The sequence below is a fragment of the Haliotis asinina genome, chromosome 16, assembly GCF_037392515.1.
Source record: "Haliotis asinina isolate JCU_RB_2024 chromosome 16, JCU_Hal_asi_v2, whole genome shotgun sequence".
NCBI classification, from domain to species: domain Eukaryota; kingdom Metazoa; phylum Mollusca; class Gastropoda; order Lepetellida; family Haliotidae; genus Haliotis; species Haliotis asinina.
The window spans coordinates 25,489,425-25,507,826 of record NC_090295.1 but is presented as its reverse complement, the minus strand read 5'-3'; the positions used below and the strand labels follow the sequence as shown (position 1 = coordinate 25,507,826).

The 18,402-nt window shown below is 39.8% G+C and overlaps 1 protein-coding gene across 2 annotated transcripts; it reads left to right on the top strand.

Annotated features, from left to right (window-relative positions):
* The first annotated feature begins 779 nt into the window (after positions 1-779).
* Positions 780-18,157, top strand: LOC137268046 (caspase-2-like). 2 transcript variants are annotated; one of them, XM_067802547.1, is made up of 10 exons: positions 780-838; positions 5,648-5,825; positions 6,397-6,916; positions 7,155-7,217; positions 8,308-8,438; positions 9,003-9,179; positions 11,347-11,566; positions 11,919-12,047; positions 12,412-12,521; positions 13,565-18,157. In XM_067802547.1, the coding sequence occupies exons 2-10, from the start codon at positions 5,691-5,693 to the stop codon at positions 13,697-13,699; spliced, it is 1,620 nt and encodes a 539-aa protein (XP_067658648.1). In that variant the 5' UTR covers positions 780-838; positions 5,648-5,690; the 3' UTR covers positions 13,700-18,157. The 2 variants fall into 2 exon arrangements, with proteins under 2 accessions (XP_067658648.1, XP_067658649.1); XM_067802548.1 differs by lacking the exon at positions 780-838 and adding an exon at positions 1,248-1,333 and having other exon boundaries at positions 13,565-13,771.
* The last annotated feature ends 245 nt before the right edge of the window (positions 18,158-18,402 follow it).

Sequence of the window (18,402 nt, the reverse complement as noted above, 5' to 3'; positions counted from 1 at the left end):
GTTGATGTTATTGTCGTTAGGCAAACCAATAACTAGTATGTATCATATGTTGAGCGAATGAGTTTAGTTTACGCCGCTTTTGCCATTGTTCCAGCAATACCACAGCGGGGAACACCAGAAATAGTTTTCACACATTATATCCATGTGGGGAATCGAACCCCGGTCTTCATCGTGACAAGCGAACGTTTTAACCATACACGTGCGTGAAGTTTTACGCTGCACTCAGCAATATTCCAGCAATATGGCTGCGGTCTGTAAATAATCGAGTCTGGATCAGACAATCCAGTGATCAACAGCATGAGCATCGATCTGCGATCACCAAGTCAGCGAGTCTGACCACCCGATCCCGTTAGTCGCCTCTTTCGTCAAGCATGGGTTACAATCTAACTTTTACCAATCTTCACGGGTCCTTTCTGATCATAACTTGAATCATATTAGAAATGGAGGCATAAATCTTCCTACATAATCTCTACTCACCAAGGGCATGTGTAAACACGTAAAGGCTGCATACTTTATGAATGACAACTTCTTTATTGACTCACAGTTTAACAATTAAAGAAGTTGTCGTCCATTAAAAGGATACACGTCTTATATACCTGTGACGTGCAGTTACTGTTGTTCAAAGTAAATAATATGTAATGTTGCCTATGAAAATAACTTGATTGTTTCAGATTAAACACGTGAACGCGGTCACGACATTCACCAAACCGCCAAGAGCAGTCGGAACACTACATTTTTTTCCAGTAATCATTTCCCGTTTGAAATGGTAACTGTTTTTGTACTCAACCGATAGGGAGACGCACTTCCGTTACCTACGTATTCCCGCGAAAATTTCAAGGTAATTCTTTTGCTAAGTATGACAATTAATGGGGTTGATACCTGTTCTGGTGTCAAGAAATATTTTCTTTTTTTTCCACAATAGTGTCTGAGTAACAATACTCAGACAACAGTATGTGGATGAACGTTGAAATAGTGGAATTTGAAGTCCGTGCTCGATTTCCTGACAGGCCGAAACGAAATTAATGTTTGAAAATTCATAAAAAGCCGTTAGTTACTATTTCAGTAACCGTTATCGCTTGATCGATATCAACCCAAAAAAACTTACCTGATTTTGCGTGATATTTTGAGTTACCACTTTGTTACCAATGAGCGCAAATTTTAGAAATAGCAGGATTCAACAGGTGTTTCACCATGGTAACTGATCACATGTATGAGTGATCTAATTATAGCTCGGGAAACCCTACGGACCTGTTCAAACTTGCTAAGATGTTTTTCAAAACAAAAGAAAGTGATGAGGATTATGGTGCATCATTATGGAATTGCTGTGCGCACGGTCAGACTCCATGTTCCTACACACAACAGTTGTCTTGGTGATAAGAATCTTTACATAATAGAGACTTTGCAGTTTTAATATGCTTGGTGCAATAACCAATCCGCATGTTGTGTTCATATATGGTCATGTGTATCCCATTCATTTAATTCAGACCAGATGGTAACACAATCATATTTTATTCAGTTGTTTATAAATCACAAACTGCAGTGAACATAAAGACAATCAGAACAAGGACATAGAGATGCAAACCATCAGGAGTTAGTCATGATATAGCATTGGTATAACGATGATATCAGACAGAGGTTGAATATTTAGTACTGTCTGAAGAGGTCACATCAGAGGCCATTTGCTTCTGGTGGTGGATTGAACAGGCTAAAATAGTTGGGACTAGAAGTATGGTCAGTTATGGTATATGGCTTCAGCAGTGCATGTGATTGAGTCCAGTTCCCTGGCCATGGACACTTGTTATGATTTAGCACTCATTCTCAAAAATAGTGTACAATTACATCCTGAAACTGTTACCAAAATATTTTTCAAAATTAAGAGTTACAAGTGATGTGTGTATCATTGGTAATGGTATCTCATGAAATTTTAAACATCATTGTAAACCAAAAGTTACTGTGTTCTGTAATCTGATTGGTTGAAAAACATGATTAAATGGTATTAGATTCCTGGAAACTGAAAGACTATTCACCGCGTATTGACATGTAAACAATTGTTTTGTTGTGTCATCAACAGTGGTGACGTCATTCAAATCATATTGTGACGTAAAGTTAGAATGACGTCACAAATGAGAAACTCCACATGCTACCATGGGAACCAGTTGAAACAGCCAGCTGATGACACTTCACTGCTGTATCCGTATTCGATGTAAACGAGTGCAGACAGTAAAACCCTTTGGTTTACTTTTGTGTTTACAATGTCGATAAACATCATGTGTTGGCCAATTTCCGGGTGTTATTGAGTATTTGAAGCACGGGAATGCAATTAGAACGCCGTCGGTTTCAAATGCATTCCCATGCTTCAAATACTCAATAACACCCGGAAATTGGCCAACACATGATGTTTATCTCCTAATCATAACACCATTTAGCATCATTGTAGTATTTTTATGAAAGATTACATATGACATACTCAAAGTATTTTACGTTATGTCAACTGTGTCTGAAAATAAAAATACAACAAACGTTCACGACTAGTTCAGCCATTAACAGTGTAGGAAGTCAAAGCATTAATGTTTCACAGCAATATAAATTTCATGTAAATCCATGCATCCATGGAAAAAGAACTTGTGAGTAAACTGAGATCCATTTTCTATTAAACTTATAGGTACTTTAAAAGCCCCCACCTACTTCATTACTTTGGACAGAGACCATATACATCGGTATATGGTCTCTGCTTTGGATGTTGTCAAATTGATCAGAAACCTGATGGGCCTTCAATTTTTGCTGTATTTGAATCATTCAATGAACATGGCCCCGAAATATGACCACAGTATGTAACGTATACTGAATTTAATAAAGTAACATACAAATGTGTATTGTGTACCAAAATATCCTTCTTTTGTCTGAAATCATGACAAAATGTTATGAGCGACATTGTGTCCCAGTGACCTCTATTTTATCTATTAAGAAATATGAATTCACAATACTATGAGGTAATTACCAATTCCATAACAGAAGAGAAAAGGCAGGAGAAAAGAACGGTATTTTATCATACCCCACTGCACGTTTAACGCGAAGTGGGGGATATAGATTTAGGCTCCGTCCGCCTGTATGTGTGTCCATTTGTACAGATTGGAATATCTTAGGAACCCTTGACTAGATTGTTTTCATGTTTAGTATCTAGGTTTATCACAGTAAAAGAAAGGTCTCACACAAGTTTGGTGACTTTGCGTCGTCAGGTATGTAAAGGTATTGTTTATGTGCGTTCAGTGAACTTACCTTAGTGAGAAAACAGATGTCCAGCCATGCACACCATGTTTTCACCGGATGATGATGTCATAGTTTCTGAGTTTTACATCATCAACTTTTGTGGTGTTAGAGTCCTGGTTTGTGCTCCTGTCAGTCACTTACACCTTTGTTACGTAAAATACTGTAACGTAAGTTACATTACTAGTGTTTGAAAGTCTTAAGAAAATCAGGAAGCCCACTTGGCTGATAACTGAAAAATGTTGCTGGCCCTGTGAACATGTAACCATCCCTGTGTTAAAAATAGGTAATCAAAGTAAGATGTTAAAGTACTCTTATCAAAGAATTACTTATAGTGATGTAAACTTGAACATATGCAAAAAGCAAACAAAGCATAACTTGGTGGTGGTGGTCCCCGTTGATTCATTTAATGTCACTGCCAACTGAATGAGACAAACAGGCAAAGTCAGAATGGTCAGTATCTTTGGCAAGAATGGTCTTTACATGTTCATCATGCAGTTAGCACAAGGGGGTAGTATCTGATTCTCCCCTTGTGAAAAGTAAATGTGCAACAGCAAATGTAAGAAAAACGACTTGGTCACTGAAAGCTTTTTTTTATACCCTTCATGTATAGTGTTAGATAAAACGGTAGGCTGATCTGTGGAAGTTACGGTTTGTTTCATCATGAACTATACGTACAGACCCCAGGCGCCCACTGCGGGTCCAAAAATCAGTAACACTAAGTGCCGGTTTACTATCCAACCCCCATACTAAATAATCTGTAAAGTAAGGGGGTTGGATTGTAAACCGAGACTTAGTTATTAGATTTGCAGACCCACGGTGGGTGCCTGTGATACAGACATGGTATAGCTACCACAATTGTAAACTATTTTCAAAATATCACCCATAGTCAGAGACATGGTAGAATATCTACCCATGGAAAATGTATTGGCCCCTAGGGCTGGCTATAATATAAACTCGTAAGCCCACCAGGTAACTAGCAAGCAGCGGGCAGACACTATTTCATACACTGATATTACGTAAAATATTTTAAGCGAATTCTTCAACATGTATCTTAGAAAAAAGTGAAGACAGATTTAGATTTATACCTCTATCAACTCCGGGGCCATGCACTAATGAGATATGACCTTTGTATGACTCTTCATCCTCACCATATACATGAAAACAGCGTAACGTGTTATACACCCTTATCCAGTCGATCCTGTGACTCTGATTTACCCGCTTATTCCAAGGCTAGATGGCAAACTGTTTATTTTATTAAATTAACATTTAGGTAATAATTTATAGAAGTTTAATGTATTTGTATTTACTTCTATCTGACATTTAAAACATAACATAAAATACTATCAGTTCAGAGACTCAATTAAACTTTCAGCAATGTTTTGAAAACAGAAAGAGATTCTTAAAATATACTTGTAACAAACCTTCAATATTTTCTTGTTAATTCATGAAGATTAGGCGTTTCATTTATGAATATTATTTTATGATATTTCACGTTGATGTAATAACTATTACACAGCGACATAAATGGTTTTGAGTAAGTTATGTCATACCATTTCATATTTTGTGCAATAAGTCTGCTCGAACCAAGCTTTACCTGTCCTATTACATTATACATGGATTCATTAATTCATTAATCTTATGTCTTCTAAATGCAAACAACCTATTACCCAACTGTCAGAATATCTTTTTTATGCTTTTAAACTATGAGAGTTACCAATACATTGCTGATTATATTTCCTTGAGTGTTATACACTATTCATTGTTATATAGTGCTGTATGTATGTTCTGTGGGCCTGTTTTGAAACTGGAAATATACATTTTTCTTCACAACTATTAATGAATTTCTGTGGTTTGGATTGCCAAGGAATTGGGACTACATGTTGTAGTACATGTTATATTGCAATGTTCCTTTTTTAAACAAAACCTCTTATTATAATATTTTTTGTTTCCATGGCAGCAAATTGGTGGGTGTGCTCTTTTCAAAACCAGAGCTTCAAAACCATGGACTTCACCAAACTTGGCACATGTATAGGTGTTGTAGTGACTGGTGCCTTTTGGCAGCTGTGCATAAAATATTTTCAATACTCTCCTAGAGTCTCCTTCCACTTTGCCAAAACATTTGACATCATCAATACTAGTAGACATACTCATGAAGAGTATTTTGCCATTGTGGGAGATACTGATGACTTTGTCTGCATGTTAAACCATGAAGCAGAACTATTAGAGCTATCACAGTGTGTAGACATGCCATAATTACAGCTACCATGCTGTTCAACATGGTCTTGGAAGCCAGCTCATTTACTATTATTGATGGAGGAGATTATTCCTAGGCTTTGTATTGTAATCAGTCGTCATCCACATGTCGCTTCATTTGTTGCAGATGTTACATCCTCTTGGTGCACATTAGCCAGTAGGAGAGCAGGATGGACAAAAAACACAAAGAAATTTTGATAAAGCAGCGTGCCAACCTTGTGGAAAATGTCAACCCCAGAGATGGGTTGTTTACCCAGCTGATATCCAGAAAGGTTCTCAACCCAAGAAATGTCCGTACTATCCAGGTATGTGCAGGTGTGATCTTTAGTGTCCCAGGACCTGAGAGGGGTTTTGTTCAGTTCCACCTAAGGAATGTGAATGGTTCTAGCTGTCCTGGCTGTCTAAATTTCCACATGCTTCTGTTTCAACACAACCATCCACCGAACCAGCAGGTTATTTAAGTCGCCATGTGCTTCTGTTTCAGCACAACCCTCCATCAGACCAGCTGGTTATCTAAATCTCCATGTGCTTCTGTTTCAGCTCAACTTTCCATCAGACCAGCTGGTTATCTAAGTCTCCATGTGCTTCTGTTTAAGTAAAACTTTGCACCTGACTAGCAGGTTGTCTAAGTCTCCTTATGCTTCTGTTGTAGTACAACCCTCCATCAGACCAGCTGGTTATCTAAGTCTCCATGTGCTTCTGTTGTAGTACAACCCTCCATCAGACCAGCTGGTCATCTAAGTCTTCATGTGCTTCTGTTTCAGCACAACTCTCCATCAGACCAGCTGGTTATCTAAGTCTCCATGTGCTTCTGTTTAAGTAAAACTGTCCACCTGACCAGCTGGTTGTCTAAGTCTTCTTATGCTTCTGTTGTAGTACAACCGTCCACCAGACCAGCAAGTGGAGGAGCTGCTCAATGTTCTTCCAACACGAGGACCTGAAGCTTTCTCCAAGTTCTGTGATGCACTGAAAGAAGATGATCAAGAACATGTACTGGACTTCCTTAAATGTGAAGATAATGAAACTGAATCATCAAAAGATGGAAAGTCATCCACATCAGAATCTGGCGAGTGTTCACGTAAACGAGCTCATTCACCATGCCCCCAAGTCCTGTGTATCAAAGAAAAAGATAGCCAGAATTTAATGATCAAGTATTTGTCCAGTGAGGAAAATTCTGAGAGCACTGAGAAGAAGAAACAAATGTTTCCTGATGGACATAAAGGCTATGAACAAGGGGAAGCGAGGCACATATTCAAGCACTGGATATCTGAACCTGGGGTTGTTCACATTAGTCGATTTGTGCCTGTGGACCACCTTGAGAACTATATGGTCCCACCAGCTACCTTGTCAGGGGATAAATGTCCCCCTTATCATCTCTCCCGATGTGACAGCCTAGGTGAGAACCCTACACGGGCTCAGTGTACTTATCTAGATACTAATAAGTCTTTGTTGATAAGATCTATTAGCTTTGCAGTGATGACACATTCATTCATGGCTAAAAGCCTTGTGTGAATTTTGTTGCGCAAATGTTTTCCAAACAGCATCCCAAACCAGGTTAACATCAGGTTAACAGAGATTGTTTGTTGGGAGAATGCTTTCAAATTTTTCAAATGCTTTAAAATCTCACTTTTCAGATGCCATGAACAAGAGGCCTGTCCAGGTGTCCTCTCCGCACCAGCCGTCCAGTGATACAACAGGTGAACACTGCAGCTGTGTATTGCTGGGTTCTGTGATTACGGTTCTTGTACAGGATTCTGCTAGTTCACCTTCTAAACTATTTCATTTGTAATTCAAGAAACATTGCTAAGATGAACAGAAGATATGACCATGAAGGTTAAACTTTAAATCACTATGTCTTGCAATGTTTAATCTTAATTTCAAAAACAAATTACAAAAGTTTGTTAATACGTCCTTCCTGAGTTCACTGAAGGGATATAATGTAGTTTTTTGTCTGTTCATGATGCTCATAAAGAAATTCCACAAAATACTGCCTCCAAAAGATGGGGTATGCAATATGTTTCTGTGTGCACCATAGTCAAGAAAATATTGTACTCATGATGGATAGATAGTCTGTGCTTCCAAGTTCTGTTGTGTGCGTGTTACTCATCGTCAGTGCATTTATGGGAAAGTTGCCAGTACCCACATTGCACTGGTGGAAATGTCAGATTATTGCTTTTGACCTTTGAAAAATAGTGGTACTCATCACATAGTATTGTACAGACAATCATTCAATGCAAATGGGACTTGAAATATTTCATTATTCATGTTCTGTCTGACGTATCACGTGAGAAACATTTCCTGATAAAACACAAGTCTGTCTGCTAAAAGCTTAATAATAATTTCTAGTGCATTAGCATCTTATTCACTGAAAGCTATGAGTATTATAAAGTAATAGGTTTTTATTATAAAGGCTTTCAAATTGGACACAAGTTTTGTCAGATAAATTATTTAATTCCTGTATATGCCAGCTAATGTATGCATTGTATTATACATATGTTGTTGCCCACATTGAAGGTAACAAGTGGGAGAGTACCTGTTGGATGTGACTATCAGCTGTTGTACCTACTGCACAGCGAATGATGCTCATGCGGTAACCCTCTGTTTTCAAGTTGAGCCATAGATAGGTGAAAAGAGACAGTTAATATCTGCAATATTGCCCTTCTGTAGGAGGAAGATGAGAATCCTCCTGAAATGGTTTGCTGCTCAGTTGAACGGTTTCAAGTTAATAAAGCAATAGTCTCTCACTAATGTGTGCATGTTGAGCTGATGTTGAGTCATTGTCCCTAGATTCTGAAGCTGTCCAGATAGCTAGCACCTTTGATGAGACCGAGGATGCTCAGATTGACCTTACCGATGGGCCAGTCAATGTGAAGGTCGACCACACATCACGGCAGTTCTACCTTGCATGTCAGCGAAAGGTAAACACAAAAAGATGGCTGATATAAGGGGGAAACTGTGATTTGCTGTATTCCTGATGTTCCTAACATGACACAATTAGTACACACCATTTCGTTAACTCATCCTGCTGTAGATCACTAAAGGAGCCATTGATACATTATTGGGTTGGTCAGAGGCTTTGGATGCACTGATTTACTGAAAATTAGGATTTTGCTAGAATGCTTGTCATATTCATGGACAACTTACCTTGAATATATTTCATTGGGAAATGTTTATTATGTTTTACAACTACCCCTGGTAACTGGAATAGTTTTAATGACACTCCCCTAATGCTTGTTAACCCACCACCCTCTTGTAATAAATAATCTGTCTCTTACATGGAAGTTAGTGCATGGTTGCACTTCAGGTAGTGAAGACCTTTGGTTGCAGCTTAAACTGGCAAGAGAAATAGGTGTTTGAGTGAAATAGGTTACAGAGAGTGTACTGTGTTTGACTAAAAGTGTATTCAAAGTTAGTATTTTTTTATTTATTTTTTGCCTTGTAAACATTAGACTTTGTTTGAAAGTCCTTACCCTTCTTTCCAGTCATATCCCATGCAGAAACTACCTCGAGGCAAGGCCCTCATCATCAATGTCAATGAAGTCATCAACAAACCTCCACGTCGAGGGACTGACATCGATCGTGACAATCTTCATAACCTGCTCATGCAACTTCACTTCGATGTCTTGGTGTATAATGATAAAGATGGCCTCAGTGCACAGGTTAGTCACTGAAGGTGGTCTCTTTAGCTGACTGATACTGAGTCAGTGTGACTGGCTGAATCATTGTGACTGTGTTTGTGGCAGTGTCACATGATGTGACTAGGTGTATGACTAGGTGAGTCAGAGTGACTAAGTCAGTGTTACTGGGTGTGACTTTGTGAGGCAGTGTGACTGGGTGAGTGAGAATGATTGGATGTGTCATAATGACGGTGTCAGTATGACTGTGATTCAGTGTGACTGGTGAGTCATAGTGACTAGGTGAGTCAGTGTCACTAGGTGAATCAGAGTGACTGTGTGTCAATGTGACTGTGAGTTGGTTCGACTGGAAGTGTCAGTGTGACTGGATGTGTCATTTTGACTGTGTAAGTCTGTGTGACTGAGTCTCACTGTGACTGGGTGTATTAGTGAAAATGTGTGTGTCAATGTGAGTGGGTGAGTCAGTGTGACTGTGTGTCAATGTGAGTGGGTGTGTCAGTGTCGCTGGGTGTGTCAAATGTGACTGGATGAGTTTTGTGACAGTGTGTTTGTGTTAGTGTGACTGGATGAGTCAGTGTGACTTGGTGAGTCATTGTGACTGTGTGTGTCAGTTCGATTAGGTGTGACTGGGTGTCAGTGTGACAGTCATTGTGACTGGGTGTCTTAGGGTGACTGAATGTCAGAGTGAGTGGGTGTCAGTGTGACTGGGTGTGTCAGTCACTTGTGTGTCATTTGATTTGTCGGTGTGACTGGATGAGTCAGTGTGACTGTGGGTGTCAGTGTGATTAGGTGTGGTTGGGTGTCACTGTGACGGAGTCAATGTGACTGGATGTGTAAGGGTTACTGAATGTCAGAGTGAATGGGTGTCAGTGTGACTGGGTGTGTCAGTCACTTGTGTGTCACTTGACACGTGTGTGTCACTTGATGTGTCAGTGTGACTGGATGAGTCAGTGTCACTTTATGAGTCAGTGTGACTGGGTGAGTCAGAGTGACTGAGTGAGTCAGAGTGACTGGGTGTGTGTCACTGTTACTGGGTGTGTCAGTCTGACAACATGATTCAGTGTGACTGTGGGTGTCAGAGTGACTGGGTCTGTCAGAGTAACTGAGTGAGTCAGTGTCACTGTGTGTCAGTGTCACTGTGGATGTGAGTGTAACTGGGTGTCAAAGTGACTGGGTGTGTCAGTGTCGCTGTGACTAGGTGTAACTGGGTGTCAGTGTTACTGAGTCTCTGTGAAAGGGTGTGCTAGAGTGACTGGGTGTCTGTGTGAGTAGGTATCATTGTGACTGGGTGTCATTGTGGCCAGGGATCAATGTGACTGCATGTCATTGTGACTGGCTGAGTCAGTGTCACTGAGTGAATCAGTGTGACTGGATGTGAGTGTAACTGGGTGTCAAAGTGACTGGGTGTGTCAGTGTCACTGTGACTAGGTGTAACTGGGTGTCAGTGTTACTGAGTCTCTGTGAAAGGGTGTGCTAGAGTGACTGGGTGTCTGTGTGAGTAGGTATCATTGTGACTGGGTGTCATTGAGGCCAGGGATCAATGTGACTGCATGTCATTGTGACTGGCTGAGTCAGTGTCACTGAGTGAATCAGTGTGACTGGATGTCAGTGTGACTGGGTGTGTCAAAGTGACTGGGTGTGTCAGTGTGACTGGATGAGTCTGTGTTCCTGTGGGTGTCAGTTTGATTTTCTGAGACAGTGTGACTGGGTTTGTCAGAGTGACAGTATGTGTTAGTGTGACTGTGTGACTTGGTGTAACTTGGTGTCAGTGTGACTGAGTGTGTGAAAGGGTGTTTTAGAGTGACTGGGTGTCATTGTGGCTGGGTGTGTCAGTGTGACTGGATGTAAGTGTCACTGGGTGTCAGTGTGACGGGATGTCAGTGTCACTGGATGTCAGTATGACTGGTTGAGTCAGTGTGTCTGGGTGTGTCAGTGTGACCGAGTCCACATGTGTGTTCGTGTCATTGTGACTGGATGTGTCAGTAACTGATGTCACTGGTGTCATCATGTCCGCAATGTTGGTGGTCGGTGTTCTCAATGAGGTGGTTTCATGTGAGTTGTAGAAAGTGGGGATCTTACAAGTGAAGTGGGTTTTCAGACATGGTGGTGGTATAATCTTACTCTTTAGGAAGTTGAATGCAGGAAGTGAGATTCATGGTCTTATGCCAGTGACTGCTTTACAATATTGCAGGGTATAGTGACAAAGCTGAAGGTGTTTTCCTCCTTGCCTGAGCACGCTGATTCCAACTGCTGCGTTGTGTGCCTCCTGAGCCATGGGGAAGAGGGATATGTGTTCGGAACAGATGGCAAAAAGATCCCACTCAATGAAATCTTCATGATGTTCGACAACACCCAATGTAGAGGACTGATAGGCAAACCCAAAGTTTTCTTCATTCAAGCATGCCGCGGAGGTTTGTACTGCAGATAAGTCAGCCTTGTTGGGACAGTTGATTATAATCATGCATGTTGTACCCCTGACATACCATTGGATAATATTGAAGATCAGGGTCTCATGACATGAACTTGGCAGTATAAAATTTGTGTTCATGAAAACTTCAACATATTGTAGGTGACCACATTGCGAGAACAGGGTCACTAGATGGCAAGTGGCTTCCTTTCTCTATTAGATGCATGAGACTTTCTATTTGTAATTAGGATTGCATTAGGTGAGGAATATGTATATGATGGGAGTGCAAATATGTGGCCTGCCTTTCCCGTAGATCCATACTTACGTATTATATATATGATGTTCTATTGATACAGGGGCTCTGGACCCTGGGGTGCGGCTGGAGAAGGCAGACGAGACAGATGGTGGTCCGCCTGTCTGTCCTGAGCCCTGGAAACAGCTGCCTACCATGTCTGATATGGTCATCTGTTACCCCACCCAGTATGGTGAGTAGCTTACTCCTCAAACTGAAAGTCTGTGTGAATGATAATGGCCATAGGGAGAATTATGCTTGTTTAAGGTTGACTGGGTGCCCACCTCAGTATTGCAGATGACGCTGCAACAGAAAACGTGTCTTCTTGAAAACATCGGTCAGGATGTGATGGTGTCAGTATCGCAAAAATACTTCAGAATTAATGTCAGCTGCACTAAATTCAAGTTCCTTTTCTTGTTTATAACTGATGGATCCCTGCTACAACTTCATGAAGATGTGAACTGTGATTTGGTTATGTGTCTGTGTTGATGTGAAAACCCAATGACGCACTGACCAGAGCTGAAGTAAGTTGACTGTGTAATGTTTGACCTGGGCAGGTTACTATGCGTGGCGTAATCGTGAAAGAGGGAGCTGGTACATTGAAGCCGTCGTACAAATCTTCATGAGGCATGCCAAGAATGAGGACATTTGCACAATGCTGAATAGGGTAGGTTTATTAAGATATCAGATTGTTGTTTGATTGTTGTTTAATGTCTCACACTGCAATATTCCAGTATGTTTTCAATTCATAGAATCAACTGATCTTCTTCATGTTCTTCAATGTGTACAGTTGGAATGTGATGACATGCATCAGTGAGCATGACAAAACAATCCAATTAGTCAAAGCTCCAGATAAGGCACATATTTGCGTATTTTTTGCTGTAAAACTTACATTTACTCAATTAATTACAAATCTGGGATTACAAACAATGAATCACTTAAAACCCAATAGGTCTATAATACCTTGCTTACTTTACTCAGTTAACCAAACTGGAATGCGCCGTGGCGCCCAAACTCTGTGACAGTATTAGCAAATGTAAATTATATTCATAACCACTGTCCGGACTGTAGTTGTCACTTGATTTCCATGCTGGGTATTTAAAAATGATTGTGCAATTTAGCCTCATGAAAAATTTGAGACTACTTCAAGACAAGTAAACATATATCGCAGACATAATCTGTGACATTATTGATAGGTGTGATGCGGCTCAGTGGCTATGTGCAGAAATTGTATCTACCTGACTGACACAGTGAATGTAGGGAAGAGAAAACAGCACACTGGTGATCATGTCTCAAAACAAACGTTGGATTATTGGCAAAGAAAGTTCCGTTTGCTACTCTTACAAGAAATACACGAGTTGTACATTAGAGGCGTCATATGCACTAAAATGGAACATGCAGATCTTTATGCATCAGTTGTTGCAACGACAGCACAGAACATAGACAAGCGATGGTGTAAATTTGGAAATGAACTGGAGTTACGACTAAAAGGTTTTTTATTTTCCATAGTATGTGCCTGTACTCTGGCTGTAAAACTTTAGGGATTGTCTGATTTACGAATTAAATGAAAATTATTATTGTTTCATAAATGCTTCTATTATATACAGACCTAATGTAGGTCCTTGCACACAGATTGTTAGCAAGTGGGCCTGTCTTATCATGGACACCTTGTGGAGTATGAGATCTGAAGATCAGACTGCTTACTTTCAGGTGAACCACCTGGTGTCCAAGAAGGTGTCCCGCTGTCCACAGATAGACATGGATCGCATGACACAGATGTCGGAGTACATGAGCACTCTCAGAAAGCCTCACCTTTTTTTCTTCCCTGGCATTGGCAGTGGATAAATTGTCTTCAGTATGTGAAGAATATGTGGTGACCGCCATTGCTGTATGTGGCATACATGTGGAAGAAGTACACTGAACATCCTGAGAATAGATCATCTATGGGGCACCATGGACCAATGTAAAGGTGCATGTAGCAACCTGATGGTCAGAGCATCAGTTGGTGTGCCTTGGTTATTGAAACATTATGGTGATATAAACACCCTGATGGTCATAGAGTTGAGGGGAGAGTGTGATCATTAGTGAAGCAATGTGATAGTATGTATGGCAGTTTGACAAGATGACACAATTCAATAATGAAAGGATATGAGCAGTTTAACGAGTGCCGCGTTTCATGAGACATGGTACCATTGTGAATGTCAGTGTGTCAAGGAGAGAGCCATAGTTAATGAGACATTATAGTGATGTATACCACCCTGATGGTTTGAGAGTTGATGGGAGTGCCATGGTTGATAAGACATGGTGATAGATACCACCCTGATGGTAGGAGAGTTGAAGGAGGTGCCATGGATGATGAGACGTTATGATGATATATACCACCCTGATGGTAGGAGAGTTGAGGGAGGTGCCATGGATGATGAGACGTTATGGTGATATATACCACCCTGATGGTAGGAGAGTTGAGGGAGGTGCCATGGATGATGAGACGTTATGGTGATATATACCACCCTGATGGTAGGAGAGTTGAGGGAAGTGCCATGGATGATGAGACGTTATGGTGATATATACCACCCTGATGGTAGGAGAGTTGAGGGAAGTGCCTGAGACGTTATGGTGATATATATACCACCCTGATGGTCAGAGAGTTGAGGGAAGTGCCATGGATGATGAGACGTTATGGTGATATATACCACCCTGATGGTCAGAGCGTCAAGGGGAGTGCCATGGTTGATGAGACGTGATATATACCACCCTAAGGGTGAGGGGAGTGTCATGGTTTATGAGACAATATGATTATATATGTGGCATTCTGTCTAGATGAATGACTCTATTCAATAATGGAAGGATATCATAAACAGCTTAACAAGTGTGAGAGCGTCAACTAACTCAAGGGTCTATAGTGGTGCTGTGTATGTCTGAAACTGTTTTATGTTGAATCTATTTTATGTTTAGGCTAGGAAATCTTTTTGACTGTTTTACACAAATTAGTTTTACACACTTCATATCAAGATGTTATTTGGTGCTAACAAGTCAAACGAAATCATCCTTCACTGTTTGCATGTGGTCGCCATCAGTCTCTATTTCAGCTGACAACATTGCTTGTGTTTCATGTCTGGTTTAGTGGAGATATCAAGTGTTAAATATCATGGTGTGCTTTCTCAATGGTTTAATACACTTAGCAAAGAAATGTTTTTAAGTATTGTGTGCTGTGATTTTAACTTGGTGTACTGTATATACAAATATTTCATGATAACTAACATACTTTGTTCAGTATATATCAGATCGAATTTCATCCTGAAGTTTGCCTTCATAAACATATAGACAGAATGCGTGAGTGATCTGCATGCAGATGTCATCCTTTTGGACAATATGAGCGATCTTCTTGTGAATGTCCTTCTTTTGGAATGTATGAGTGATCTGCAATTGATCCTATTGGGGAGGTCAACTGCAGGTCCAACTAATGCAGTAATATTGTGTGTAGCTGGTCAGTTAGGATTCAGTAATTATGGCATGAGCATCTTCCTCAGTGTGTGTTCTCATCAACAAATCCCATGGTCTGGTGTGGCAAGTCAAATACAGAAATTAAACTTAACATTTGTGGTTGCTGTGGTAAGCATTAGTTGGTTGCACTGACAGGGCACTGTTTGCTGTCATCAATAATGAATGAGATATTGATGAAATTTTACTTGACAGAGTTCACAGAATTTCAAGATTGGTATCACAGTTACCTCCCTTATAGAGATCAATGGCTGGTTTGTGTTTTAAGAACATGTTTATTGGAGGATGTCTTTTTTTCACATATATCATGATTTACTTGCATTTGTTTTATTCATTGCTGTATTCTACAGTTAGTTTTATCTGTAGTTTTAGTGTATTATTTGTGTGTGTGTTTGAGAATGTACTTGTGTGACTATACACAGAGGAAAGCAGGAAGGCATGTCAGGGTGTAATGGAGGAGTACAACTTGAAGGCCACCTCTTTCTTGGCCTCCATATGTTCATACTGATAAATGTTGATTTTATTTCTTGATTCTGTCACATTCCTGACTACTGAAAGTTCTGTATTTGTTTAGCATCTATTGCATACTGATCTGTTAAAATGGGGGTATTTCAGTGTTGTCAGGGACATAGGCCATATAAAAATTACCAGTACATGTATTAATGTTGAGGATAGGAGAACCAAGTGTGATCTGCAGCAGCTTGGTAGCTACAAGGATACTGACTTCCAGTTATTTATTAATGCTTTCAGTTTACACTTAACTGAGAGACACATTTCAGAGTATTCAAAAGGTACCATAGTTCAGTGTAAGTATTTTGAACCTGCATTGATGCAACATGAAAGAATGCAACCTCTCTTCTTCTACCAACTTGCAGCTGTTAGTATTTTGGTTTCCAATCAGCGCAGACTTCATCTGAAAAACTGCATAATGGGGAATTGGCTTGGTGCTCTTACAACAAGAGCACTGATTGAAATGACTGTTCAAGTCATGAATTTATGAAGTATGATAAAATAATCTTAGACTATGAATAATTTTGTTATAATGATGTTCCTAATCATAAATGTCAAAACTTACACATTATGGATAATTCTATATTGTGCAGCAGGTGCAACCTCTTTGGTGCAACAAAGTTGCCTAAAGCTGCACAATGTGCAAGAATGTTCTATTTTCTTAAGTCAAGTCCAGGATATGTTCTGTTTGCCAAACAACGAATCTGACAATGCTCAGCACAATCGGAGAATCCATTATTGCCAGTAAAGGTCAATGGTGATATTCAGGTGATTTTCATATAATGTGCTGTATGTTTTGGTTTCCTTTCACAGTTCACATCATGTCCAGACGACACGACTGAAAGCATGTTTTTGTTGGGAATGTCATGTCACAATATCTCTGTATTGATAAATTGTTAATGTTGATGTCAGTACCAATGTATGAATGTCAATACTACATTGAATGAATAGTCACTGCCACCAAAATGTTCAATATATTAAGATTTTAGCCCTGTAACATCAGGACATGTTTACTATATTCTACCATAGCTTGACATTAATATCAGGCCATGTTACAGACAGATTCTACCATATCTTGACATTAACATCAGGCTATGTTAGAGACAGATTCTACCATAGCCTGACAATAGCATCAGGCTGTGTTACAGACAGATTCTACCATAGCCTGACAGTAATATATGACTATGTTACAGACAGATTCTACCATAGCCTGACTGTAGCATCAGGCTATGTTACAGACTCTACCATAGCTTGACAGTAATATATGACTATGTTACAGACAGATTCTACCATAGCCTGACTCTAGCATCAGGCTATGTTACAGATTCTACCATAGCTTGACAGTAATATATGGCTATGTTACAGGCAGATTCTAATACAGCTATATAAAATTGAGTATTGTAAGTGATGAAAAATGTTTTGTCAGTTTTACAACATATTGCCCCAGGTATTAATAGTATTAACATATTTGCACATAGTACATAATATTATACTAAGATCAAGAGAGTTATGACTGTGTTCATTTGACAAGTCCTACATTGTAAGTCTCATTAGCTGGATATGGATCATCCTGTGCCCTCCCTATACACTGGCTCTACTATTGATGTTTCCTTAGGTCACTTCTAGTTTGTATTGTACTCTATGTGCAAAGTGCCTACATCATGGTCTAATGACAAATTTAACATAATTTATTATGTAAAGGACTTGCCTTGATATATTAATTTGTATATAATAAATTGATCAACAGTTGGAATTCAGACCAGTAACAGTCATTGAGAACAAAAGTCGGGTCTATTTGAACTTTATGTTTTGATGCAGACATTTCTGGAGTCAGTTTTTATGACCTAATTTGTGATGCAGTATTCGTGTCCCTCAATTGATATAGTTCTGTTGTTAGTGTAGTATGATAGGATGGGGTGTATTATTGAACAGCCAAAAGGCTGGAAGAAGTGACAGAGTCAAGGGAACAGCACAAGGTTACTGCAGCTATCTGTTGTGGGTGGGTGAAGACAGGGTTTATGTCAAGAGTGTGTGTAGACTGGGTGTCTGCAAGACTACCGGTTCTGTTTGACTGTTGATCAGCTGTTGATGTGAATAATTCCACTCTCTGCTTTTGTCTGGAAGGTGTGTGTTCACAAGCTCTGTGTGTGTGTGTTGACCACCTATCTGCTGTTGGATGTTAGCATGAGTTTGCTCTTTTTTTAGCATTCCATATTCACTGCCAGAGGTGATTGTGTCTCGTATTGTTTTACATGAATATATCAATAAAGTTAAAATTCTATAACATTCAAATTCTTTTTGTGTAACTCTGTTGGAAAGTATTTGTGTCCTGATGAGTGTGTCACATGGTCTCTGCACATGTAGTCTCAGATGGAGATAGTCTCAGATATAGATAGATGTGTGACACAGACTTAACAGTCACAAATGGAAGATGTCTGATACACACTCATTAGTCACAGATGAAGATAGATGTGTGACACAGACTCCAGTCAAAGATTCAGATGAATGTGTGACACAGACTCAATAGTCACCAATGG

Excerpts from the sequence above, each read along its gene's own strand:
- LOC137268046 (XM_067802547.1), top strand. The coding sequence starts at position 5,691 with ATGGACAAAAAACACAAAGAAATTTTGATAAAGCAGCGTGCCAACCTT. Across the intron at positions 12,048-12,411 it reads CTGTTACCCCACCCAGTATG|GTTACTATGCGTGGCGTAAT; the intron begins GTGAGTAGCTTA and ends TGACCTGGGCAG. Across the intron at positions 12,522-13,564 it reads TTTGCACAATGCTGAATAGG|GTGAACCACCTGGTGTCCAA; the intron begins GTAGGTTTATTA and ends GCTTACTTTCAG.